Raw genomic sequence first — 26,506 nt, 5'->3', positions numbered from 1 at the left:
CGAATTTGCCTGTGCATACAAAATCTCGCTCATCGTCAAATGCTGCGGGATTTTATTGTACATTTTTTTCCTGCATTATTTGTACTGTACAACGGCTCACTCCAATCATCAGCATCATCGATCTAACTTCAATGAGTTTTAATTTTCTATCCAATTGTATCAATCACTACTTGAAATGAAAAACCACGATCAACTGAAGATCATTATGATGTTGCCGTATTGTTGTACTACATTCATTGTATTTTTTCCATTATTTTTCTTCCGTTTACTTGTTGCTCGAAATTTCAAGCGAATGCAATTAAAACGCGTGGTATCAATTAAAAATAATAATTGACTGTTATTTATCACTTTGGATAAATTACAACTCATCTTAAAAAAGAGCCAGATAAATTCGAGTTTTGCTAGGTAATTAATCAATGTAAAGCAAATAAATAAAATTAATCTGGAACAATTTAGCAAAGGAAATGCAATCCACAACTACAATTTATCAGAGGATATACGTGTATAGTAGATTTGCAAAAAATATTTTTCCGACAGATGCAAACAAAGGCACCGCTAAAATTTAATGCATGTATGCCTACCTTTTGTCTGCTCCGAGGCACATTCGTCGTCAGATTCAGATTGACGTTTGAATTTGTGAAGAACAGGGGCGACTACCAGTACTTCCCCGCTCATGACGTACATAGCTAAAATTAAAAAACCCTAGAACAAAAATAGCGTCGTAATTTTTCCACTTATCTTCGTGCTTGATATAGACGGAAAACATTTTAACAACTGTTGTCGTTAAAGCTTTACGAAGTAACGCACCAAACTAATAAAAAGTTCAAGGTTTAGTTACAATTTATTTTATCTAAGCTTATTTACGTGTTTCGCTTACGCATGAGTTCTACCAGAAAAAGCCGTTGTGAATATCAATTCTAAACGTACGCGCAGTTTTGATTTACAAATTCTATCAAAATATAAATTTTTCTATTCTGTTAAAACTAAAACATTTGTCACTTTATCTTGAGAGTCCTCTAACTCCAACATCATTACAAACGCCTTTATTCATGAATAACATTGTATATGATTGGCAGTTACACCGTTATACATCGATTGACGTATGCTTCACGAATGCCTTAGCGACATTTTCATCTAAAATTTAGTAAAAATTTAGTAAAAATCCGTAGAGAGAACTGGCAATGTTCATCTTAATATCTGATGGTATGCTAAATTAAGTAGTTCAATCTAATTGGAAAACAATTTTTTACAACCAAAAATTAAATTTATTTCTAACTCTATGTGAGGTTTTTTGATATCATATACAATTAATAATCGAGAAAAAAAAAATGACGAAAAAATCAAGTTTTCTTTGATGGCAAATTTGTTTTGACATATTGTTTCCAATAAGTAAATTCCACATCCCTTTTTCGGACAATATGTCCGAAAAAAATAAGAGCGTAAACGTGAAACCTTTCCGTTGAAGATGGAAAGGCGTAATTTCGAATTTTGTCGTATGCTATAAGAACGATAAAAGGGCTTACTTACCAAGAGGGCCGCCTGGAATGCGAAGAGGTATCGATAAATAATCGACGCCGAGTTGACATAAAAGATCGATGACACCTCCATTGCAACTATGCCGAAAATGACGATCGCCGAGCGATGAAGCATTCTTATTCTGTCAGTATATACAAGTGAGGATAAATGTTCTGCACTGGTGAACCTTAACAAACGGTGATTATAAATCTAATACAAAAATGACGAAAGGCATAAAGTTGATAGGTTAAGTAGGTCTGTTAGAAATTTTAGAAAGCAAGAATAAGTGACTGACTCAGCACTTTCTTCAAGTAATAAAATTAGAAATGTTAAATGTAAGAAGCTCTCGAGTATGCGGAGAAAAAGTTACTGAGATCGTTATCCTGCCGCGGTGTGAGTGCAGCCTTCTTACAAATAACACTACGATTCTGTAGATAAAGTTTAGCTGACCTTTGCTGAATGACGTCCTTCTTAGTGAATTTATACAGTAAAGGCCTAGTCTTGTGAATAACGGCTATGTACAGTAGCAAAAATGTGACGAGCATTGTTATCGAACATGTGACGAAAATGTTGTATACCCCGGTGTCATAGAGCAGCCACCAGGACTCGTGTTTCCAACCGACGGTCTTCCTCGTTAACTCCGTCGCGAGTATCGCCAAAATTGGAACTCCTGTTTACCACACAGAGACAATGAGTGTCATTCCATTGAGTTAAGTTTTCTGGCGTACAAATTATTCAACACTTCGTTACTGCAAAATTTATTGCTCTTTAAATTACAATCGCATTAACCCTTCCAAACGCATCCATTCGATCTTACAATTATTCACGTGGCTGTAAACGTAAAATCATCCATCTGACAGTTGACATTACTACGACTGACTTTGCGAGAGTAAGACAAGTAATTACGAGATTACCTGTTATAACGGCTACTACAGTCGGTTGGAGCTGCTGACTTGGATAGACGTTTGACAGCTCGGCGTAGATAATGAGCGCTTGCGAAATGGGTGAAGATGTGCCGATAAGCAGAAAAGCTTCCAAGCACATCGCTACCATTGTCAGGTTGTCCTATCAATAGATAGAGTCAATCACGCTTCGCAAATCACAATTCAATTTGAGCGAGAATTTCACTTAAAATTCAATTTTTGAAACTTCAACTATAATCACTTTCAACTCAAAAACTTTGATATTTCATTCTACGTTCAAACAAACTTTATTTCCACTAAAAACTCTTATAGGATGCATAAAATGACAGCAAGTTCAAAGAAAAACAATTGAAAAAGAAAATGGATATCGAACGTAAAACTACCTCTGGTATTTCAGAGTGTATTGCGTAAATGAATGTCGACATGGCAGCGATGACGGCAACACTGCACTGTATTTTTAAGAAATTTAGCCACGTCCGGTTCCTCCACCAAAATGCGGTTAATATTAGCATCGAAACCAAGCTTTGCAATAGACAGCTGCCGCAACCTAGTATCACCACGAAATTTGTTTGATCTTTTGTCGCGAAAACAATCTGTAAAATAAATTATTCAAATGAAAAAGGAGACAAAACAACATATCATGCAAAATATTGATCTTATTCGTTGATTAATTGATGGGCCTTCATCGGGTTTCTCGTTTTATTAATGCAAGATCATTTCATGATCCGCCAAATGGTCAGCTCTAACGGGAATTTGATCATAAGTTAATCAATGAAGTTTCAAGATAAATGCCAGAATTTAATACATCAGTGTTTAACGGTTATTTGCATATCAAACATTTACTCAGCTACAATTTTAATTTTCAACTAATTTCTCTTGAGCCGTAGTAAATCTCGTTGATTGCATACCACTTTCAACATATGCTTCTATAAATCGAAATATCTCACATATAAATATTTATGATACACTATTCACAAAGTTGATTAAAATGTAATATGAAAAATGGAATTGACGCTAACACTATACAATTAGCAAAACCTGTGATCCCGTACGCTTATCGATTCGCCGAAAAAACTTAATCAACCAGAATACTAACAGCATTTATAGCTTAAAAAGTAAATAATTAAAATGATTGCAATTTGAGTAAAACCAATAAATAGACCTTTATATAAATCTCGAGTTCCAATTTCATCACGTGCTAGAAAAATATCCCAGGGATTTCGAAGGATTTGGCGAAAACTTCCAATCAAGTAAAGTCACAAAGGTACCTCGGTAAAAATAAAGTTAATCTACAAAACCAAAGCAGCCATTGCCAGTTGACGAGAACCCGTAAAAGGACATCCCTTACTCTGGTGAAAATCGAAAGCCTGTGCGTAAGCTGAAAGGACAACGCATTGCTGTGGTAATTTGATATACCCATCTACAGCGCGGCGTAGCTGTCTGCGAGTTTTTCGAATTTCAGAAGTGCTTTATATCGTGCCGCTGTGGAATAAATTTTTATATATCTCCGTATGTACGCTTGTTCTCTCTCTCCCTCTCTCTCACGCTCTCTGGCAACTTTATTCAACCTGTCTTCTTTTTTTAACTCTTCAACTAAAGAAAAGTGAGGTATAATAATTTTTATGTTTTATGAACAAATCGGATCATGTTTTTTAATTCTTTTTTACTTTCATCTGCTTTTATAGAGATTTATTTGTTTCAGATTCTTTGAAAAAGAATATGGCACAGAGCTTTTCCTCAATCACCTTTTCCTGTCGTGTATTTGTTCGTACTTTACAATATAACAATCTGAAATATTTGTATTTTTAACAAAATGATCGCCTGTTCTTTATTTAATAATAAATTACTCGTGATGGATATATTGTATGGCAGAAATTATTATGAAATTATTTGAAATTATTTGAAATTAATTTTTTTATTAATTTAGAGTTGAAATAAGCAATCAATTAATCAAATTAGATGAATCTTGTGTAAAACTCAACAAATTTATACGATGTACGTGCACCAAACTTTGACATACCTCATTTATATAGCTCGTTATCAAGGAATGCCGTAGTCAGTAAAAACAATTATTTATCAGCATTTGTCGTCTGAGTGCAAAGAAATTTCAACTTGAAAATAACGCACAGTATGAATTCGAACTTTTGGAAATATGCCATATCAGTAAGGTGATTTCTTGCACGTACAAATGAAAGTCCGTAAGTTGAATAAGAAGCAATGTTAGAAACTGACCTTTTCCGCGCGAGTTGTGAGGAAGGCAGCGAACGTGCCAGGATTATTGCAGTGACAATGCAGGGTCGCACTGTCGGCGAGTAGTCCAGGCTCTTGTAGGCTGCAACTGTCCAGATTCCAGTCACCTTCGAAGTCCAAAACACCGCACGATGCGTTCCAGGCTCGCGAATGGTTTCGCGCATCGGCGAACTCCAATTCAATGGAGAAACGATCGTCTCGCTCGATACCACGATACGATGTTGTGACGCTTACCACGCGTGAACTTATCCGGTACTCCATATCTGTACCATCGCTGTAATGATTTTTTTATATTTGTTAGTTGCTCGTGTTACAAAGTTAATCTAATCAATTATACATGTAGAATGTCAATTTTATTTTACTATTTATCAAGAGTTAATTTTACAACGATAGCAAATTATTACATTCTGCTTCGTAAAAGTTCACAAAATTAAATTATTTCTCAACCCAATCACACTTTAGTGATAATTCATATACTCACTTCAATTCCATTACATATGTATCTGGAAAAAATTTAGCTAAATTTCGATAAACAACGACGATTCCAAATATTGTATTGTTGATATTGTGCAATCTATGTAATCTACTGTGATACAATCGAATCGTCACCCTTTCGTTATACCAGTCGGGATATTTACTGAAAAATAATGAAACATTTGTCTTAAATATGTATTATTTCATTTCGTTTTATAGGTTGTACTGAAAATCTTTCAATGAAAAGAAAAACGAACTACTGCAATAAAATATAACAATGAAAACAATTCGTATAAGTAATGTTTTATCATTTTTGAATAAGGCTAAAATAAAATAATAAAATAAGACCATCATGGATGATTTTTAAATTATAAAACTGATGTAAAATTGTTACCTACTTTTGATTGTCTTGCGGTATTTTTAAACTGTACATGATAGTGGAACTAGAATATACTTTCATTGGAAAAACATCAACAACGACTTCAGAAAGTGATAAGTGTTTGTTACTTTCTCCTTCATCTTGACTCCAATAACCAAGATTCCGAATAAGTAGTTGACTCAACAATACCAGTTTCTGAAAAGGACAATTATTAAAGACAACATCTGCACAAAAATTAAAGATAAATAAGCCAGCAATTAACCTGCTGACTAAGAATGGAATAGTCATAAGCGAGAATTTTATCAATGATCCTCATCACAGCCTCGGCCGAGTTTTTCAGTTGGTCCAGCTCGTCGACATTGTATTGGTAGTGCTCGACTTCCTGCAGCAAACTGAGTATACGATCGCCCTCGCCCGGATACAGGCGCGTTCGACGATATTGCAGCAAATCCCAAAATGTCTGTATCGTCGATGAGGCGTTTGTAATCTCGTATCCCATTGTTAAACTCTTGAACTGAAATTTTCCGCAATAAAATCGCGAGATTTACTTCTTCATCGATAGTAGAATGTAGGAAATTGGAAATTCTGAGGATGGTTTGCTACTATCAGAATTTCAAAGATAAAAAGAAGTAAAGCGCAGCACGGCTTTATCTAGTGGAATTCGGTAAAGCGGTACGATGCAAAATGCATTGAGGAAATTTTTCGCGAGCTAATCCAAACAAAATAAGAAGAGTGTGATTGAAAATAAGATTGCTAGCATAATGGTCCTCGACTGAACACGCTAAGCAAACGCAGCCACGTAAAGGAATTCTAATGACGCAGGCTCGCAACGAAGCGCGTTCGAAAAGCTGCTTGACACGTGCAATGTCGAGCTCTTACCTCGTTGTACGGATGAACAAGCGGCTCATAAATGCAGTTGGAAAAATCAGCAATCTCCCATTCGGAAGTTTGCGCATCCCTCATAGTACACTGTCGAGAAGCATGCCGGCCAATCGAACCCTGAGGACAAGGCAATAAACATCTGGAACCTGGTGCTGTTTCAGGCCATTCCAAGCCCCAATCGTCCCGCCGACTCAAGCACAATGGTATAAGTGTGCGATTCACTACATCCACGTGGGCCGAAGCCGAACGTTGAGCTACGTTGCACGTATACACGGCCGACTTTTGGGCGTTGCTGATCGTCAATAGGCTGCCCGCTGGATAAAGATCTTCCCAAACTTCTTGACCGGGCGCGAGGCGCAGCAGCGCACGATTCTTTGACCAGCCGAAACCGATGCCTACGTCTCGCATATTCGGTGTGGTGCACATCAATCGCAAAGTGCTTCCCTGTGGACAGATTAATGCATTTTGAAATATCTCATTTTCAATGGCGAATTGTTGAAATGCGAATGGACTATGAGAAATGGTTATTGACGAGTCGGCAAAATACGTTTATGTACGTATATGTATACTACACACATACCAGAAATGCGCGCGTCGTAAGAGCCATTTCAGCGGATTCGCAATGCGCTAAACGACTCGCAATTGCCATTCGCGCAATTTTTTGTTGCCGCGCGCTCTCAACACGCTCGTATAGATTTAGCGGGCTAATCTTATTCGAATAGTACACGGAGATATATGGCCAACAGAGAGTGAAGATAACGGCTTAGGTATAAGTACGGCTTTTGAACTGTCAACCTACAGAAATATAAATAGCTTTTTGCCGTCTTTCTCTCACCACTTTCGTATATATATATATATATATATATATATATATATATATGTACATAACTGAAATTGAAGTTTACGTCAAGGCTCTGGAAGTTAAAGGCTTTTTTCCTTAATTCAAATAGTCTGACCGTAAGCGCTTTTCTTGCTAGGAAAAGATATTTTCCGATTCCGTTCATACGTGAAAAGAGCTTTGAAGAGTTGACTCTGAAAGCCTTTTCTCAAATTTCCATATGTACGATGCTTTAGAAAGATTGACGATTTCATGTTTCCTAATGTAACATCTCATTTGAATCAATGAATAGTCATTCGAATAAATATCATTCGTCAAAATAACAGATGACATTGATATTTACGATGAAAATTAATTTTGACTACTGCGTCTATTATTGAAATGACATCTCACGGATAAATTAATATTCACAAAATTAAATAGCATACTTTCTCAATAGTACTGCTCATTGGCATGACTTTGACGTTGGGGTCGTCCCTGATGTTGATGTGTACATCCTTACACTGCTGCACGCCCCAATCGACGACCTGACAGGTGAACACGCCCTCGTCAAACAGCGTGGCCTTATCCACCGTTAATATCGAGGTGTGATAGTCGGAGCCGTCGTTCGGCAGGTGTCTGTACCAAATTTTTCTGAATATGGAATAAGATTGATGCTTAAGTGATATGTTTCAAGAAATTGATTTTCATGTCCCAATCATGGTGACTTGATAATGGCAGATTCTTTTATGAGGAAAAAGTAATAATTGTGAGAGAGAAAATGGTGGTTTCATTCTGTATTATTCTGAAAGCAATTTTCTTACTTTCAATTCACGGTAAGGTAGTTTTAAAAAAATGCTTTTAACGTTTAAAATGCCAAAATTTGATATTCAAGAACTGCACTCATTTTAAGTTATTGGAAATTCATTTTTTCGACGAATAAATATTTTTTTGATTTCAAATATCAGTGAATATGACAGATTGGTGGTTTGATTGATTTTTCAATCAAACATTTCGCTACTAATTGGAAAGATTTAAATGTTTTATTGGATTCACTGCTGTTGATATAGTCAATCATTTTATGAAGTGGATTTAACAGACTAAAAAAGGGGCGTTCAATCAATTAGAAATAAAAGAAATCTGTATTTTCCAACTCATCTATAATTTAGTTAAAATGCTATCTGTCTTCATTATGAAAATTAATTGAAAAGTTCGGAGAAGGCTAATAAAATTTAAAGCATTTCTCGATTGTTTATTTAGTAAACATATCTGGTTTCATTTTACTTTTAAAAAAATTTAATCATGTAATAAAAAACTAGAAATCTTATAAAAATATGCAACTAACGTATTTATATGAATCTTTGAACTAGAATTAAAAATATTGTAACGGTGCCGGTGGATTTGACCTGCACCGTGTGTCTCCTATCTCTCTCTATCATCGGCGTGGACTCATGGCAGACCTATAGCGCATAATTCACATGCCTGATGCCTGCCTTTATGTTTTCAGCATCGCCACCGCAACGAGTAAGAAGAAGAAAGATAGAGAGAGGCAGTGGCATTGGTCGACAAGAGCGCATAGTAACAGGCGCTCTTGTAAGAGAGAAAGAGAGAGAGTGAGAGAAAGAGAGAGATAAGAGAGAAAGAAAAGAACGCGACTAGTGCAGGCAGGCGCGTGACACTAGCCGCACTTGGCGGTGCCGCGTGCTGCCGATTAGGCAAGTGAGTGGGGAGAGCGTGAGAAGCAGTCTCTCACGCACTCGGAAGCATACTCGCGGCGGGCAGTAGAAAGTGGCCATTAGCAGAGAGAGGTGTACGGACCCCCTGCAGTCAACTACAAAGAAAGATACGAGGAAACCGAGACGGCATCAGTATCGGCCCGGATCCTGCCTATCTTTCGCCGAGTTCTTCCGACCACAGATAGATTTGCCTGCAGTTAGACGCTATCACCATCTTCGGCGAGGCCCTGCATCGAAGTTCTTCAATCGTCAGGTCATTTTCCAATCTCTCTCTCTCTAATTCTCACTCTACGGCTACTCACGGCTTGTGCGCTGTGCCAGGCTCTCACGGGCCGGCACGGCTAGTTCGGTAATTAGCATAATTTGGATTGTATCGTGTCGGTAGCGAGATGGCAAGGCGCTAACGTGCCGGCCATCTCTTTTAGCGATCGGAGATTGTTAGCTTAGATAAATAAGGCGCGTGATAGAATGTCCGAACTGTTACGCTCAGGGTAGCGTGCTGTAATAAAGGGATTTACTAAGATAAGAGGAATGATTATTGCGTTCACCTTTCTCTTTACCTTGTCAGGAGCAATATACCGCCTCCCTTGCCTTCCCCCTTTTAAATACTTGGTAATAGCGATATATTCATCGGCGTTGTAAGCCGACTCTATTACAATATTAGGCAGCATTTGAATTTTAGGTGAACTCAATTCAAACTAATTATATTTATAAACATATCTAAACCACAGGTTTTTTTTAATAGAAAACAAAGCCTAAAAACCGCAAATTATTTATAATTTTATAAGATATAGAAAATGTTGGATATTTTCAGAATAAAAATTTTATTCGTAACGAAACACTAAAATTAAAGTTAACTCAAACAAGTCACTATTCGATTCAGTTTCTGAAGCGTATCATTGAACAAAAGGTTAAACAAATGATTATAATTTCAAAAATTTACGTTTTTTTTAATAATTGATTATTAGTTTTATACATAATAAGAGTAAATGAACAAATTTTTCCTCGAGTTGCTGCTTTTACAACAATTTGTGATCTAACTACTTTAAACTACCACTTTCCTCGTGTTGAAATGTATTGAGAAACGTTATAAAATATTTGTAAAATATGTATGTTTTCAGTTTAGCGAAAAATGGATTATATCATGAGTTAATCACAGCTTGAATTATTACCTTGTCGCTTTGCTCATGTTCACCAGCATATCATCTTTAAACCATGCAAATTTAAGATCTGAGCTGCCAATCGCCACGCAAGTCAAAATGAATTGATCGCCTAGCTGAATTTGTCGTTCATTCATATGATTGATTCTTAGAGTCTGGAGGAATGGTATTGACATTTAATATTTATTATTCATTTCAATTTTAACTGATATTGAAATTTAAGTTTAAAAGTCCAAGATTTATAACATGACATATTTGACAGCGCATAAAGTGAAAATTACTATTCGATTTTAACTGATGCTACACAAGCTCAATTAAACAAACAGAAACCAGTAATTATTTTATATCATTCATAATTTATCAAGTTAAAAAAAAGTTTTTAATGGATGCTTGTAAAAGAATCGGTAAAGAGAAACAATTAAAGTGCATACGGAATTAAAAGCAAAAGATAATGATTCAAGTTAAAGGGCACAGCAGCTGTAGAAGTTTTTGGAAAATATTCAAAGAAATAAGTAAATAAATTGCCACGAGTCTTTTTCTTATATAAGCGAAAAAGCGACTGAAAAGCGGAAAACGGAGATGCAAGTATTATCAACAAAGTTGTTTGATATCTCGCTTTTTGGTGGAAAAAGGGCAAAAACTGGCGCTACCAGTTTTATTCAAATTAATTTAATCAGTCTGTTGAAAGAAGTTTGAGAAAAGTATATCTCAAGCTACATTTATACTTCTGATTTAATTATTGCAAACTACAAGAATAAAAAAAAAGAGAAAGAAAAAGAAATAAAAACTAAAACAAAACAAAAACAATGAGAGCTTGCGTAAATGGAAGTAAGGAAACGTGGAATAAAAGAAACTTAATCAAGCTCCGCGCTACTATATAGGTACATGTATAATGTGCTCTCGCGCGTGATCTTGTACGAATATGTAAAGTTAACCTTCCTCTCTTTCTCTTTCTATGGCACACGTATCAGCCGGAAATTTCCTTTCTCTGAATTTGCGCGTGTGTCGAATTTGCTAGCAACTCAAAAACTGAAAGGAAGAAAAAGAAAAGAAAAAGATTACCTGCAGTCGAAGAGCTGGCTTTTGCTGAAAGGTAAAATGCGACGGTTCAAGAAAAAATTCGCCAAGTCGTCGTCGTTGTACCAGTCGATCGAGGGCGCTACGGATTTTGTCGCCATCTCTTGAATCACCGAAAAAGTGGAAGTTCACCTCGAGGGCAGCGCTGTGGGAAAATAAAAGATGGAATGGAGAGTGAAAGACACCAGTGCTGGAAAGTCGGTCCGAGAGGCATAAAAAATTCAAGCCGAAGGCCTACGTAACTTGGCCACGCTCTCGGCAAAGTTTCAAATGCAAGCTGAGTAGTTTGGCTCTCATAAACGCGTATCACTTTGTTAATTGTTCGGTTTGGCCCACCCTCTCCCTTCTTTATATCGCCATCGGTAAACTGAAAGAAGTGCCAAGTTATCCCAAAAATTAAGACAATTATCGTTTCTTGTAATTTCGTACCGAGCTCTACTACAGTGGCGTTTTACTCTAATTATTCGATGAAAAATGATTATTTTCTACAAAACATATGAAAAAACTACTTAAGATAACGCTCAAAATGGAAAGAATGACGTATACATTTTTTTGCTATATCGGTTTTGTTCCAAATAATAATTTCTTTAAAAACAGTTTGTACAATAACTTGAATATAATAAATTAAATGGATATATTATGCGATGAGAGATTTGCAGAATTATCGTTATTTATTTAGAATCTTCGTGATGTTTATATTTTACCGTATTTATTCATGTTTAAAACGCCTCCATATGTCAGATGCACTACTAATTTGCAACGAACAGTGAACAAACAATATGTATAAAACGAGTCCCGGAGATAATACCCTCCTCGATTTTTCAATACAGGAAAATTGATTTTTGATACGTTGTATATGTACAAGTCAATTGGTACAGACAATTATACATTTGTCGTGATTGTATGAGATGAAAATAAATGATATTTTATTTTTAATAAATTTCTGTTCATTGTATCCATTTATTCAGTTTTACCTAATGTATTAAAAGAAAATCTTTACTTTCAGCAATTAGTCAATACTGGATGTAAAAAGAGAGCTAGCTGAGATAATTTGGTAACATTGACAATCTAAACACTTCTTAAAAACTAGAAAACTTTGTCCTTATGTGTTTTTACTCACGTTATACTCAAAATTTTCATATCCTCCATCGTCGTGATCTTAGAATCCCATATATACTTGGATAACTGCAACAAAAATGTATAATTATAAAATATTACAATATAATTCTCAAAATGTAGTTTATACGTAAATTCGTCATCTTAGACTATTTAAAATATGTATTGAAAGAATGTACTTTGCTCTAAAAATGTATACAACCGAATTCCTCGAATAAATCATGTCAGTGTTAAAAGGCAGGATTTGACAATTATCCTCTAAAGAAAAGAAGTGAATTGATGTACCTATTTGGACTAGATATTTAGGATTATATCAAAATCTTTTTGGCTCGGTTTTAATCTTTATTACATGTTTTCGGTCATACAAACTTTGAAGATACTCTTCAAAAATTTTTGAACGGTGAAACATTATTGTTGCCAGTAGTCAGAGTAAAAGTTGCATATACAAAATATTTCTATTGAAAAATAAGTGTTCAACGGACCGAATTATTTGAGAAATATTTATTAAAATGTTATGCAACGCGCATAAAGTTTACTAAGTAAAAAAATAAAAAAGAACACCCAATCGCAAGCTGACCCATTGCGAACAGTCTACGTCTTTCAGCTCAAGTATACCATGAAAATGAGCATTAGGGATGCTGGAAAAACTCATTAAAAATTGATCCAGAGTTTCGATCACGTGCAATATATTTGCAACTTGTATTATTGGCAAGTTTGTCAAGCTGTCTTCGTAACATATACAGCTCGCAAGCGTATTTGTTTGGGTGGAAAGTTATTCTCTGTCTCGCTATCGTGTAAGCATGAAGAAAAGTGACATTGAGCCGCAAGATTGCGAAGTATCGCGAGTACACAGTTCTCGAGTGCGACGCGCGTCTCGTGATATTAAACTAGAAACCGATTGGCAAATACGTAGAAGCAGCAATCCGAATAATCGATCTAATCAATTTTGGCAGAGTAAGAGAAAGAAGACTCCTTACAAGCTTTATTAGCAACCCTCTTCGTCGTTTATTGAGCTTCGATCGCTCCCGTGGATTGCGCTAGGCATACACCGACTCATCATCTGTCTCATCAATCCATAATTCCTTCGACGTTTCAACTATGCCCTTCCAAGTGCTTGACGTTTGCTATACGGAGTTTCGATCTAGAATACATATGGCTAGCCCTTGCAATGCTCCTTAACCTGCGTCGGAAGGCAAGAACTATCCTTGAGTCATGAAACACTAATCTATGGGTCGTCGTCATCGTCGTCGTCGTTTTGCAGATTGTTAGCTTCAAGTCATTTGTTTGAAATACTATTACGCATGCGCTAGCAAATTTAACTACGGAAGGTTATGAAGGTGTACGTTGCACTCGCACCAAAATTATTCGGCTGTATAAAGGATTTCGCCTGTAAATCAAGTTACTCTGCTGCGAGTGTAATTCGTTTCTCTAATAATAACTGATTTTGCCGGACTTGACCATGAAACATTTTAGAATAGCTCGAAAGTTTCTAATAATACATATTCAAATGCCTGATATCCGTTAATGTGTGAATGATGTAATAAGGTGACTTAAATTTGGTTTGTATGTAGCTGAACGCCAGAACTGGAACTATAAATTGATCGCCAAATGAGAATGCCGATATATAGGTATATATCAATCCGTCTACGCCGATGCGCTAATTAACTAACTAATTGAATTTTAATGAACTTATCGAAAACGTCGGGATGAATTATTTGCTCACGTAGTGAAGTTGTTGCTGCGCGAACGAAATTGAAATGTCTGCAGGTTACGTTGAGCGTCGGCGTCATTTAATTAACGATAAAACGGGAAATTGAAAGGCTAAGAAGAAAAAACAAAGCAAAAGACAGTTGAGAAGTAGGGCGCGCGGCGCCGACTTATCGCGTAGTAGAGTGCTTCGCCACTTTAAAGTTTTATTTTCCAAGCCGCTCAGTGACAGGCACAGAGGAACGGTTGCAAATCGCGTACGGAAAGCAAGTAGATTACGGGAGCGATCTTAATTTTAGCCGTTAACACTTGTCTTTGAACGCGAACAGCTTTCTTTTCTTATTCGCGCGACCGAGAGCCTTTTAGCAGTTACCGTAAAGCTTCGTCTTATGTTTTTGCGTGTTTTCTTTTTTGTTTGCCGTGTAGAACTTGGAGTATGCGGTGTGTTGCGAGCTGGCGTGGTTTATTTCCTACTGCAACTGAGTAAACACTAACGTGCCTTCGCTCGCGAACGAGGCAAAAAACTACGAACAAGTACACTATTACACCGCCACTACTCAAAGGACGCGTGTCTGAGTGTACGTACCTCTTTGATACTCCCTAGCTCTATTGGTCTCTTTTTAGTGACTTGGTGGTGGCGGCCAGGTGGCGGCAATATAAGGCTCGAATGTCGTGTGGCTTCAAATGGCCTCCCCACCGATGCGACTACATGTACTATCTTGCACGGGGAAGACGCGTATGACGCTGAACGCGGGCGGAGCTTTTGTTTGGATATTTCGCGCGATAAGTGCTACCGTCTGGCTTGCCTGTGTGTGGAATTCGCTATAATGTCTCGGGCACGCGGCGGAGCGAGAGATTGGAAGTAAAAGCGCGCTTCGTGCTCAATTCGTGCTTCACATAGATAGTCTGCTTACGTACAGCTCCCCCTTTTTTCTTGAATTTTTTTCTGCGAGCATACCTTCCCTTGGCATTTTATCTTGCCAAAATCTTACAATGTTTAGCCTCTTTTGCCCATATTTAATATAATATCAATATTTTTTTCGCAATGTGTTATTTTCCCTTTTTCAGCTCTTCCTGTAATCATTCCTATATACGCGACTGAACTATTGGTCGATGGCAATTTTCGTCTATAGATGACAACATCAACATCAAAGAGCGCTTTCATACGTTTTGTGCCCTTTTTTCGAAATGCAAAACTACTCTCTAAGTTTTGGAGATATAGCGTTCTCTCATACTCTCTATACGAAGATATCAAAAGCTATATTGGCGTGTCTGTTGACATCATTTTAAGCTTGCGAAGCCTGCTTTTCATAGTTGGATAACTTGCTGTAACATTACTGCTTGCACTAGGCTATGTTACCTCATTGAAAATTATAAATAAACAGTGAGCTATCTCGGTCAGTTTTTACCTAAATTTACTGTATGTAAACGTCGACGATACTCTTCATTTTATTTAGTACGCTTCAGTTTTGAAGAATCCTAGTGAGTATGTGTGTACGCATGCGTCAGTGTGCATATGCGTATGTTCATAATATATTACATCCTTTCAACAGACTTTGCAATATTGAACATGATTTGGGTCATGGTCGTGAGAACATGGTCTTGGGATAACCCTGGGATAAAATAAAGATTTCGAGAAGCTGTTGCCAACGAACTCAGCGGTAGATAGGTAAAGTTGCTCTTTAACCAGATAAGAAACACGGAACATCCATGCGGCCACGTGATCGGTAAAAGCATTAATCCAGCATTGCCTTCGAGTTGGATTTTCAAAACTTTCCATTATCTTTTCCCATTGAATTCCACCATTTTCGTTTGTCATTGATCCCGCGATAGTGGAGAGTCCATAATAATATTGTATGAAATACTCCGTCGGAAGGACTTTCTTCGAGAGGGAGAGAAAATGGTTGAAATTTGCAGCGGAGTGTGATGCATTATTTCAAGTCGAAAAAGTCGTTGGGATCAACACAACAGACTGGATGCTTTTCAATTCGTAAAAACGTCAATACCATCGAATTGATAGAATTTAGCAAAAAAAATGTCTACGCGTAATCTATTGGACAGCACTCTATCACGGTCAGTATTTATTATTATTTTTTCAAACTCACAATTCAAACGATTGAAAAAATAATTACTTCACGATAAGTTTTCTCGTCCTATCTTTCGAACCCAGCAAATTTTATTCAAGAAAGCTAGGAAAAATATGAAATAAATCATTAGTTTCAAGAAAATTTGTAGTCCTTGTTCAGCTGAAATTCCTAATTGCTTGGTTGCGTTGGCATTATAGTCGTCGTCAGACAAATTGGTACCCTCATGAGTGCGTGCGTGTCCTTATAAATGACGTACTTTGAGCCAGTTAAGGTGTTTGGGAAAGGTGCAAACTAGGCGTATGAGAAGCTGTTTAACCTATCTCTTTTTTTTTCGCGTCTGCAATTGCACTCACGCGCTCACATGCAAGCGCGTACCCAATGCCCTGGAAAATCGCATGCGTGTTGCGCGGCCTTCCATTTCGCTTGTTATACATGCGGCGCACCTCTCTCGTGCAAAAAAAAAGCTGAAAGACAGCCAACGAAAAAAATGTTTCTCTCATTCTTTATTCTCGCTTATTCGACGCGTAGCGTGGATTCATAGTGAGAGCAGATTTTTGCTCGGTCTTTTTAAGCCTCCCATTTGGCAGAGAAAGCTTGCACGAGAGACAGAATACCCACAGGGGGAATCTCGCTGCTCTTTTATACTCAATTTTAATTACGCTAAATGCAACACCTTTTTTTCTCTCTCCTCGTTCTGTCAGCTCGCGGAATTTCGCTGATTTTTCTTCAATATGCAGAGCAAGTCATGCGAACCACGTGCACGCTTATCTTGAAAAAACTCAGCTCAATACAATCTGTTAGCTGCCAGATAGCCGAGAGCAATTGTAATTATCGTCGTAACTGCGTAACTGTCTCTTGAGAGGGAATCTCATTGAATGCATTTTGCGTATTATTCAATATCTATCGCAGCTGTTGAATTATGCGGGAACGCGGGAACGGCGATGTATCTTTATCCTCAGGAGAAATGTTATTTTCGTGACAAGCAATGACTTTGTTGAATCTACGTGAACCGGTGGAGTATGTGCACCAGCTAAAAATGTCACTGTGGCTAATTATATTTTTTATTGCGCACTGTAAGTTCCGATTATCATCTCCGTCGTGCAAACTTATCGAGAAATTTTGATAATGAAAAGCAAGTAGGCCGTCGATATAGATAAGTGCATCATTCATACTGCAATCAACACTCCCTCATTAAAACTGGTGCGACAACCATGATCAAAAGACGTAAGCGCGGTTAAAAGGTGCCGTCGACACAGCAATGAGCGCGCCTGCGACGGAATTCTACACGTTGCGCGCGTCGGCAGGGCAAAAGCCGCGCCTTCAACTTCCCGTGTAAAGCTCGTCACTCTTGTGCGGCCTGATGTTCATTAACGCGTTCCCTTCAGCGGAATTCGTAGGGGCGAAGGGGTAGAAAAGAACGGTAAGGAAAGAGCTTGACAACGATTGCGCTTTGCGAACAACACTCGATCCCTTTCCCCTCTACGAAATTTCGTAATTTAACTTGCTTAAGTATGCTAAAATCAAGCTGGCGAGCCAGCAGCGTGAGAACCTTTCAGACTTGTGCTCTCTCGAGCGCTAGCCTTTAACTTTGCTCTTTGCCAGACCAGCGCCGTCGTCGGGGTTGTCATTGCGTACAGTTTAAGATTTGCCATGATTTACGCCCCACCTAGACCTTTCGCTGCAATTTCAACGTGGCCATTTCACGTTGGAATTTCAGGTGAATTTCGTAGGTGAATTTCCTACTCGCCTGCGAATCGTGCTGTTCGTTTCGTAAAACAGCCAATGCTGATAGGACCGTGGGATAACGAAATAACCAGTTAACGAAACAATAGGCAAGACAATGTCATCGACGATCTCAATAATGAGCTCTATTTTTCATTTCACAACAGATTTGAATGAGGATTCGGTGTCGTTGAATTTTCATGCACGTACTGCTGTTTGTCTTGCTCAGCTTGTATCAGTGACAGTATTATTCGTATTATTATTCGGCAATCAAGAGCTCAATGTGCACAAATCAATCTAGAACGAAAAAAGAAACATAAATAAAAGTTGGTTAATATTAACGTTCGCATTCCCAAACTGATTTTAACTTTATTTGGCAAGAGAGAATCATTGCACGGCGAGGAGGATGTCGGTTCGAGATAAATTCACTGACTAAACCATCTGTACACACAAATATTTGCCGAAAAATTAAAAAGAGCCTTGCGAACAGCAAGTCCAACTGAGTACAGTGGATTGAGCTTGTCTGTTCAATAAATATTTAGTTTGGCAACGCGTAGATAAGTTTTTTCGTTTGAAACAGTCGCACGCGCATCGTGCAAACGTAATATTCAGCCAAACAAATAAGATGGCAATAGAAAACGTTTGGCATATGAAAGCGCTTGGTGAATGCAATAAGCGCTTTTCTGCTAGCGAGCGTGCGCGAAAATACAGCGCAAAAGAAGAGATGCGACCTACTGTCATATACTTTGTGCACAAATCCCTTGGGGGACTTTCCGTTCGCTTTTCTTTACTGCGACATGATGTATCCAAGCTAAGTTGTTATTTTCAGTATTATACTTGAATACTTATCTTTTCGCTGATCGTATGTTACAATGGCATGATTGTTCAAGCGAAAGACTATCAATATTTACATCTTACCGTATAATACAAGTATATTTACTTCGATATTACCTGATCAATGAACGTTTACGTGATACTAGTACGGAATTGTTGTATAAGCTTTTCATTCCGAGAGAGCACTCTGTTTCATGCAAAAATGTTTACTCAGCTTTGTTTTTTCAATTCCAATACCTGGAATATTGATTTTTCCTTTAAAAACATTTCATTCGTCCCCAAAGAGAAAGAATAAGTTACAAAGCGGTAACGAAAACAAGTGCACATTCTTCACTTGTGATTCCAATTCCCCTGGCAATAATAATGCAAAGAATAGTGCCTTGATTAAAAAAAAAAGAGCTCAGTTTTTGGAAAAAAAGCAAGCACGTTAAATCTCTACGAGTGAATAAAAACTGTTCATGTTATGAGAAGAAGCAACAGTACGTCCGCGCACATCAACTAAATCGAATTTTTCGCTCTCTCTCTCTCTCTCTCTCTCTCTCTCTCTCTATCTCGAAATCTCGAAAGGGTACGGATTATCACATTAGCATATCTGTTAGGTAAATCTCGCAAGGAAGAGAGAAAGAGAGAGAAATTGAAAGAAAAAAGTCAAGATTACTTTTTGCATTTGCCGCCAGTGAGCGCCAGTAATTCTCTTTCTCTTTTTATCCATTGTGTGTTAGTTCGGCTTCATATAGACAGCTAAATAATGGTATTCTCGTCCTCCACAGGTATATACGCTCACCAAGTACATAGAGAACTTGTATGCCTATGTACTTGCATCAAGCTTTGAGCAGTAGATAGAGCTGCAATGTTTGTCTTAAACAAGAGAACCTGTCTTCGCTTGGCAGCCCCTAACAATCGAGATTACTTTCCTCGTGCAGTGACCCCGTCAGTGTATCATCGTATCGTAATAGCATACTAATTAATCGATTTTTCACAAAACTCTCCTTTTTTTCAATTTAGCGCTCGATTATTTAATCGGTAGAGGTAGTAAGTCGGTTCTTCAACGAGTAGCTTACTTGGCTATTTTTCCTTTTTATGTGAAGAGAACAAGGCACAAAAGAACAAGGCACAAAAGAACAAGGCTGAAAAGATTTTATGCTCGCCAGAAGCAAAAGAAAAGTTAGTTCTTGCTGTAAAATTAAAAGTAGGGGCACTATCGTTCTAATGGTCTTCTGTCGTTTGGATTCACGGTGAAAGAGCTCTACTTGTTCTCACTCCTGGCGCTATTTTTTAATTATGAAATTATTCTAACACATGTCGACTTTGGTCCTGCGGCAGGCGCAATCGATAATAGATTTTGAGAATTGCTATCGGATTTGTGATATTGAATTTGGATTGCGCTTATTATTTGAGAAAAAATATGAAGAAACAATGATTACATTTGTCTGGAATTGCATTGCTTGGATAGGCCAATTCGAACAAGTCATATTTTTTAAGCCGCTCGATCGTTAAATATTTTAGTACTTCTCTCTTTAACAACGAGTCCTTTTTCCATCTTAAGAAGCGATCTTGAAAATTGGTGCTTCCGTACTTCAAAAATTAAAGTTACGGCTGTGACATTGCAACCTTATGCCAAATTCAAATTGGGCGAATTTTCATAATTTTATAGAGGATACAGTGACCGTATTGGTAGTCAATTGCAACTACAGCGCGTGTAATAAAAAGAACAAGAGTTTCAAATAGCAATAGTACTGCCAAATTCTGCTCGATACGGAGATGATTCAGATGAACAAAAATAGTTTTGGTTCTGCGCACCATCGTTAAAATACTTGGACAGTTAAAGAAAAGCAGCAAAGGAGCACCGGAGAGTTCTGAAGCTTTGCAAACGTAGTTATACAGCGCAGCGCACAAGCATTATAAACCTATAATGTCCCTTTCTCTCTCACCCCTTGGTAACGCGTAAAGTGCCTCTCTATGTGCTGCTTGCTGGCCAAAGTTCACGGTATAACAGTGTTATAGGGCGGAGGAAAACACGTTGTCAATGTACTTGCATGTATGTCGAGAGACAACTCTCATTCGATCATCAGCAGTCGAACTTTTCCAACCCTCGACGGATCTTATTATCTAAAGAGCTAATCATGTTAATTACATCGAACATTCCTGTAAATACACCTTAACGTGACAATTTGCACAAAAATGCTTCACACCTTATATTCAGAATACTATTTCAAAAATTTACAAAGTTTCCTTTGAACTCATAATGAGCGTGGACTTCTCATCGATCTTGCTAATTAACTCATTAAATTTCATGCAAATATTCGTTATGACAGCTCATTGTTTCGATCTTGTGTGTAAAAAGAAGAGTAAAATTGGACATTTTCTTGAATTAATCATCACATTTTCTGCACGCAATTTTAAATTCATCGCGTGCTGCATTACTACATACTTTGTAGATTCAAAATATACTAAATGACAACGTGTACGTCATCGTCATGTCATCGGTAAAAGTCGACAATTTTTCGAACATCTAGAACGTTTATAAATTTTAAGTGAAATGTATTATGTGATCGTGCTGCTATTTTTATTGTCAAAATTTCGTTAGTTTTCTGATTTTTTAAAACATATAGATTATACGGTTAAAACTGATTACAGTTGATTAAAATGATAACGAAATCAATCGCTCTCTCCCTCTCTCTTTCTGTAATAGTACAACAAAATAAAAATGTAGTTTACACACATCCATGCGGTATATGTATATGTATACCGGAGGAAAGAGAGATGCAATTTTCCGTAGAAAAGTATTGCCTGACATTTTGCATACAACTCACGTAAGAGATGTTAATTCCGTTTACCCGATGTGTCTGCAGATGTATGGTTTATGAAAAAGCATAGCGAGAATAAAAAAAAACGGTAGAGCTTTTTCGACGCGTCGAGGCAATAGCTCATAGCATTTAGCACCGGATATATGCACGCGTCTTGATGTTTTGCGCCACATCTCTGGCGGGCCAAGCATTGGATCGCGGAACAGAGCTTTTGACTATATGCAATATCGTCGAGTTTCGCATGCCGAGCACGAACGTAACCTCGCTGGCTCTCTCTTAATTGCGTTTTCGATTCTCGACTGAAGATCACCTTTGATACATATGGCGAAAAACGTCTTTCCGCACGAGCAATCCATTTCTATAAAACACACTTGCATACAATGAATCTCTGCTTCAGGAAGCTACAATAGGACGGCTTTTAAACAGAAGGGTCGCGCGATCGAATGCGAAAGTAACGTACCATCGGACGATCCGCGCAAGGCACTTATCGTCTCGACAGCGCGTGGTAAAATGTAATCCCCTCTTGGCATCTCTCTTTCGCTCTCGCTTTTCTCTCTTGAAGGAAGAAAGAAAGAAGACAAAGCAAAGCAATCGTACAAGAAGCGGATGATATTTAAGTGGATAAAGCTTGCACTGCGGTAGGGAGAAGCCGCAATAGCGTCGACTACAGCTATATATATTTGTGTGTGTGTGTGTGTATCGGGGAAATGCGATACACGTACAACGGCTCCTCTCCAGCTCTCGTATCAATTTGTGTCAACAGACCGAAAAAGCAAGCTCGCCCTGCAACTGCCTCTCACGGGTGATGTGTGCATAGATACGCGGTCTTTACTCCTCGCCTGCCATTGATTGTCATAGCGTAACAAGAGCCTAGTTATGTGCGCTTTTTTCAGTGCTGGCTCGCCTTTCGAATATAGTATAGCAGCTATTAAACACCATTTCATCGATTGTTTTTGCAGGCTTTTTGCCCTTTCTTTTCCCAGTGCAAAATATTGCTGGCGGCGCCTGCTGCTGCTGCTGCTGTGCTTACTCCGATGCTGCAGGGGAAATAACTTTAGACGCCGTCTTTCTATTTCTTTCTTCTTTCTATCTTTTGGCCTGCTTCCTTTTCTGATACTTTTTCCTCCTCTTGTTTGACCTAAGAAGAAGTGGAAACATTTGTGCGCACTGTAGCTTATCATGCGGATGCGCTGTGGCGGAAACTTCCGGGCTAATTACTGCGCTTTCCTTTGTCTCTGCTCTGCCTCGTCATTTATAATTTATCAAATCTTTCCCTGCCAACTCTTATTCGACATTATCGGACTTTTACTAATAGTCAGCCTTTCAATGGCATTCAAAGCATTCTGCATCAATTTTCCGTGCGTTGCAATGGATAAAGCTGCCAAGCAAATTCAACCACTAATACCTAAGATGTAGCCAGTATATTCGGAAGAGCAATTGAAACAAATGAAAATAATATTATTCATAGTATCGGTTAGTAGATCTTAACAGTGTACACCAAGCCTGGACTTAGCCAGCATTGACCGTTCGTATTGGAAATACAAAAAAGTAGGAACTTTTTGCGTTTTTATGGTTGCAGAGTTTGAAGTGAAACCATCGATTAGTTGCTTCTGCTTAATGATGCATCAATTCTATATTTTTACGTATGCGAGTGCAGCACTTATGTTGAACCAGCAATTACGTTATACATTTATATTATTTCCTATCTTACAAAAATGATGAGTCGCCGACAACATTGTTGCGACTGATTCATATTAAGAAAGAGCGCGAAAATTAAAATTTTCGTATACTTTGAAGTATTTGTCTTTTATATCTAACGGTGCGAAATTATATTACAGCAGTAAATTTAATTTGTGAATAATTGTCTATAATAATCTGCAAAAATGGAAATATACCGTGAATAAATCATTTTAAGAAAATAAGAAGTTATCATTTCAAATGATGCTGGAATCGTTAGTACGAATCAATAATTTAATTCCTATCTGTGAAATGCAAAGTGTCGCTTTCAAATATAATTGGATGAGAGAGAACGTGAATAAAATATAGTGGAGGAAATTGAATTTTTGGTTTTTTACAACGTAAAGTGAAAGATATGCGGGAAACGGAAACTAATTATCAAAATATTAAATTGAAAAGAATGTTCATGAATGTTTTTAACGATGAAACAAGAGAATATTCGATGTTGAAATGTATTACTAATAGTAATAAATTTCAACTAAAGCAACTTCTATTGAGTGAAATTATAATTAGATACTAATTATAAATAACGCTAGTAGAATAAAAATTAGAATTATACAGTTGCTGTCTCGACGAGAAATTTTAGGCTCGCGTGTCCTAACCTTTTAAATACATACGTCTTCTTAAACCTAATTGTTTTGCTTTTAACACATTTGAATGCATTTCATCTTTGCGGGCATTCTCGAGATTTCTACTACGTATAGCAGCAAAATATGAATTATAGGGAATTGAAGTCCTTGATAAAATATCAGTGATAAAAGTAGCGAAATTTTAAACAGCTACCGCGTGACAGAGATGAATATGACTAGACTTTACAGGCACATTTAATTGGCCTTCTTTTTTGCTTAGATGCCTATATAGTGTGCCTACTGGATGCAGGTGTTGCTAAAGTCAAACACACGTAGGGATTCAGCGAAGCACTTGTAGGTACAAGATTAAAGTGGAGAATTTCACGTGAGCGTGATTTCAAAATAAACACCAGCCGGCAAACTTGTATGATGTAGACACGACGTACACATACATCGTGCGAATCGCATTTGGAACTAAAGAATCGTATAATTAGCGAAAAGCTTGATAGATCGCCAGATCGCAATGAACAGGTAATTAAAATTAAGTGACTAAGCGAGAGAGCATAGTATTTGCGCGCGAACAAAGCTAGCCACGACAGACTAGCAGCAGACGGCGACGAATAAACAAGCAGTAAAATTCGCGCGATAAGTGCCTTTAGAGATTTCAGCCTTGCGACCGTTTTACAAGCGCCGCGCCGTGACTCTGCTGCAGTCACTAGTTTTAATCAAATGAGAAAGTGCGCAAACACTTTAACAAACTCAGCGAACCGCGTACATTTTGTCCTTCCGATCTTTTCTGCACATGTCTTATCTTGGCTTTAATTTTAATGTTTTTTCATCATCGATTTTACGGTCGATTTTCCGTTGAAATCGTAAAGATGCTAGAGCAGAGTTGAATTGTTTCGTTTATCGAATTTCAATAGTTATCGCAAAAAATGAAACCACGAAAATAACCGCCAAGTCAGATCCTAGTAAAAGAGGCCTGCACAGCTGAAGACGGACTTGTTTCCATTTCCGATTTTGTTGGTGGGATTCCATAATGGAGCTGTCTTCGAGGTAAAAGTTGAAAGTTGTTGCATTATAAACCGCAGGACAAGTTGACGTTTAGACAAGAAGGGCTGTAATATTGAACTATATTTCGTCACCGGAGAATTTGTTTCATGTTGCGTGAAAATTATGCTCCCGTTCCTAACAATGTTATTCTCACAACTTGTTTTACTGCACCACAATTTGATGCACCAATAACTGGCTCGTGCTCATTTGTACAATAGTAAATTAAAAACAATGCATACATCAGTCCTTCTCGTTTTCAGCATTGCATTCGTCCTCATAGCGTATGCACGCGAGCAAAGTGACATCATTCATCCTTTCTTCCCTAACGTCAAGTCCCATCTGTCTTTCGTACTGTCGAACTGACAGTAAGATATTTTATTTGTCAATCGATCAAATTCATAAAATAACATGTGAACATGAATAATAAAATGTTTTCTTTTCCTCATTATCACCATCGTCGCACTCAACTCATCCTTGTCAGCTTCCGCGATAAGTATATTCTTTGATCTTGCACTTTATGACTATACATCTGAAAGTAACGATCAAGCTGCTCGCGTGAATCAATTAAAATTTCCATTGCAAAGTGCTACTACTCTTGATAATGTTTGCTGTTTTTCTTTCTGTCTCTCTCAAGATACGCTAGAGTGCTCCTGTAAACGATGCAATGCGCAGCTTTGCAATCTGTTTGAGGATTTAAATAAATGCGAAACATCATAGTATACAAAAACTCGTTGAATAAACGTGAGGCACGAGCATGGCTGATGTTTACTACTTGAGTTATACATTCAAGAAAGTCTATTTCATTCGAAATAGCACGTCTTGAGTAACGAGCTTTTTTCCAATGTTATTGGACTTTTTCGTTTCACAAAGCATTGGCTCGAGGGTCGATCCTCATTTATAAAAAGCGCGTGCCAATCCTTTTTATCCGCGATGAATGATTCCCTCGCAGAATACTCATTAAAAGTTAACCCCAACCGATTGATTGAGTGTTCTCAAGTTTTTATGCACATTATAAAAATCGCTGCTTGTGTTGTTTGCACTCGGCGCACCGACCGTAGAACTTTACAACCTTTCATTTTAACCCTTTGGCTTATTTCGATTTTTTTTTCTTTGTATCGTGTTCACGACATTATTAAACTGAATGTCATTCTCAACTTCGCTATTTAACGAGAGCCCTCAATTTATAAACCAGAAATGTTGTACGGGAGAAGCATCGTTGCAAACGACAAACACTTGTGCGCCACACGCATGACGTTCAATAATAGCAAATGATTACTCTCTTTTTCATACAACTCCAATTCGCTTTCTCTCTTTCTCTCTTTCTTTCATGGTAGAGTACACTTACGGGCGTCTTTGTCTCGGCTCGCTCGTGGATATATTCTCTTTAATTTACGCAGTCAGCCCTCTAATCTGTGGCTAATTTATCAGACCGTTCTCTTCGCCAACCTCTTCTTCCTCTCTCTATCTGCCTGTCTGCCTGTCTCTCTCTCTCTCTCTCTCTCTCTCTCTCTCTCTCTCTCTCTCTCTCTCTCTCTTTCTATCATCCTAGCTAGTACTTGACATACAGTGCTACATTAAAGTAATTAAAAAAGTAAAGTACTTGAGTCAGAACTAATTTTGTCCACAAGTTTCCGCTGTCTGCGATGCTGTCAATTTTTTGT

General features: G+C 37.7%; 1 protein-coding gene across 3 annotated transcripts in view; it reads right to left on the bottom strand.

Moving 5' to 3' along the window:
* LOC131667632 (uncharacterized) overlaps window positions 1-26,506 on the bottom strand; it is a 70,426-nt gene that overhangs the window by 5,935 nt on the left and 37,985 nt on the right. For 2 of the 3 annotated variants that reach the window (XM_058941179.1, XM_058941181.1), the window contains exons 7-20: window positions 12,334-12,398; window positions 11,199-11,358; window positions 10,149-10,291; window positions 7,690-7,894; window positions 6,421-6,867; window positions 5,804-6,055; window positions 5,561-5,736; window positions 5,170-5,325; window positions 4,671-4,962; window positions 2,822-3,031; window positions 2,430-2,580; window positions 1,966-2,185; window positions 1,528-1,702; window positions 582-702 (exon numbers count right to left, since the gene is read on the bottom strand). In XM_058941179.1, coding sequence (XP_058797162.1) covers window positions 582-702; window positions 1,528-1,702; window positions 1,966-2,185; window positions 2,430-2,580; window positions 2,822-3,031; window positions 4,671-4,962; window positions 5,170-5,325; window positions 5,561-5,736; window positions 5,804-6,055; window positions 6,421-6,867; window positions 7,690-7,894; window positions 10,149-10,291; window positions 11,199-11,358; window positions 12,334-12,398 — 2,773 coding nt within the window. The remainder of the gene's footprint in view (window positions 1-581; window positions 703-1,527; window positions 1,703-1,965; window positions 2,186-2,429; window positions 2,581-2,821; window positions 3,032-4,670; window positions 4,963-5,169; window positions 5,326-5,560; window positions 5,737-5,803; window positions 6,056-6,420; window positions 6,868-7,689; window positions 7,895-10,148; window positions 10,292-11,198; window positions 11,359-12,333; window positions 12,399-26,506) is intronic. The other variant, XM_058941180.1, reaches the window with a different exon arrangement.

The sequence above is a fragment of the Phymastichus coffea genome, unplaced genomic scaffold (assembly GCF_024137745.1).
Source record: "Phymastichus coffea isolate CEN01 unplaced genomic scaffold, Cenicafe_Pcof_1.1 PCOF00069, whole genome shotgun sequence".
Taxonomy (NCBI): Eukaryota; Metazoa; Arthropoda; class Insecta; order Hymenoptera; family Eulophidae; genus Phymastichus; species Phymastichus coffea.
The sequence above is the reverse complement of the archived record's forward strand: the minus strand, read 5'-3'. Positions and strand labels throughout refer to the sequence as shown.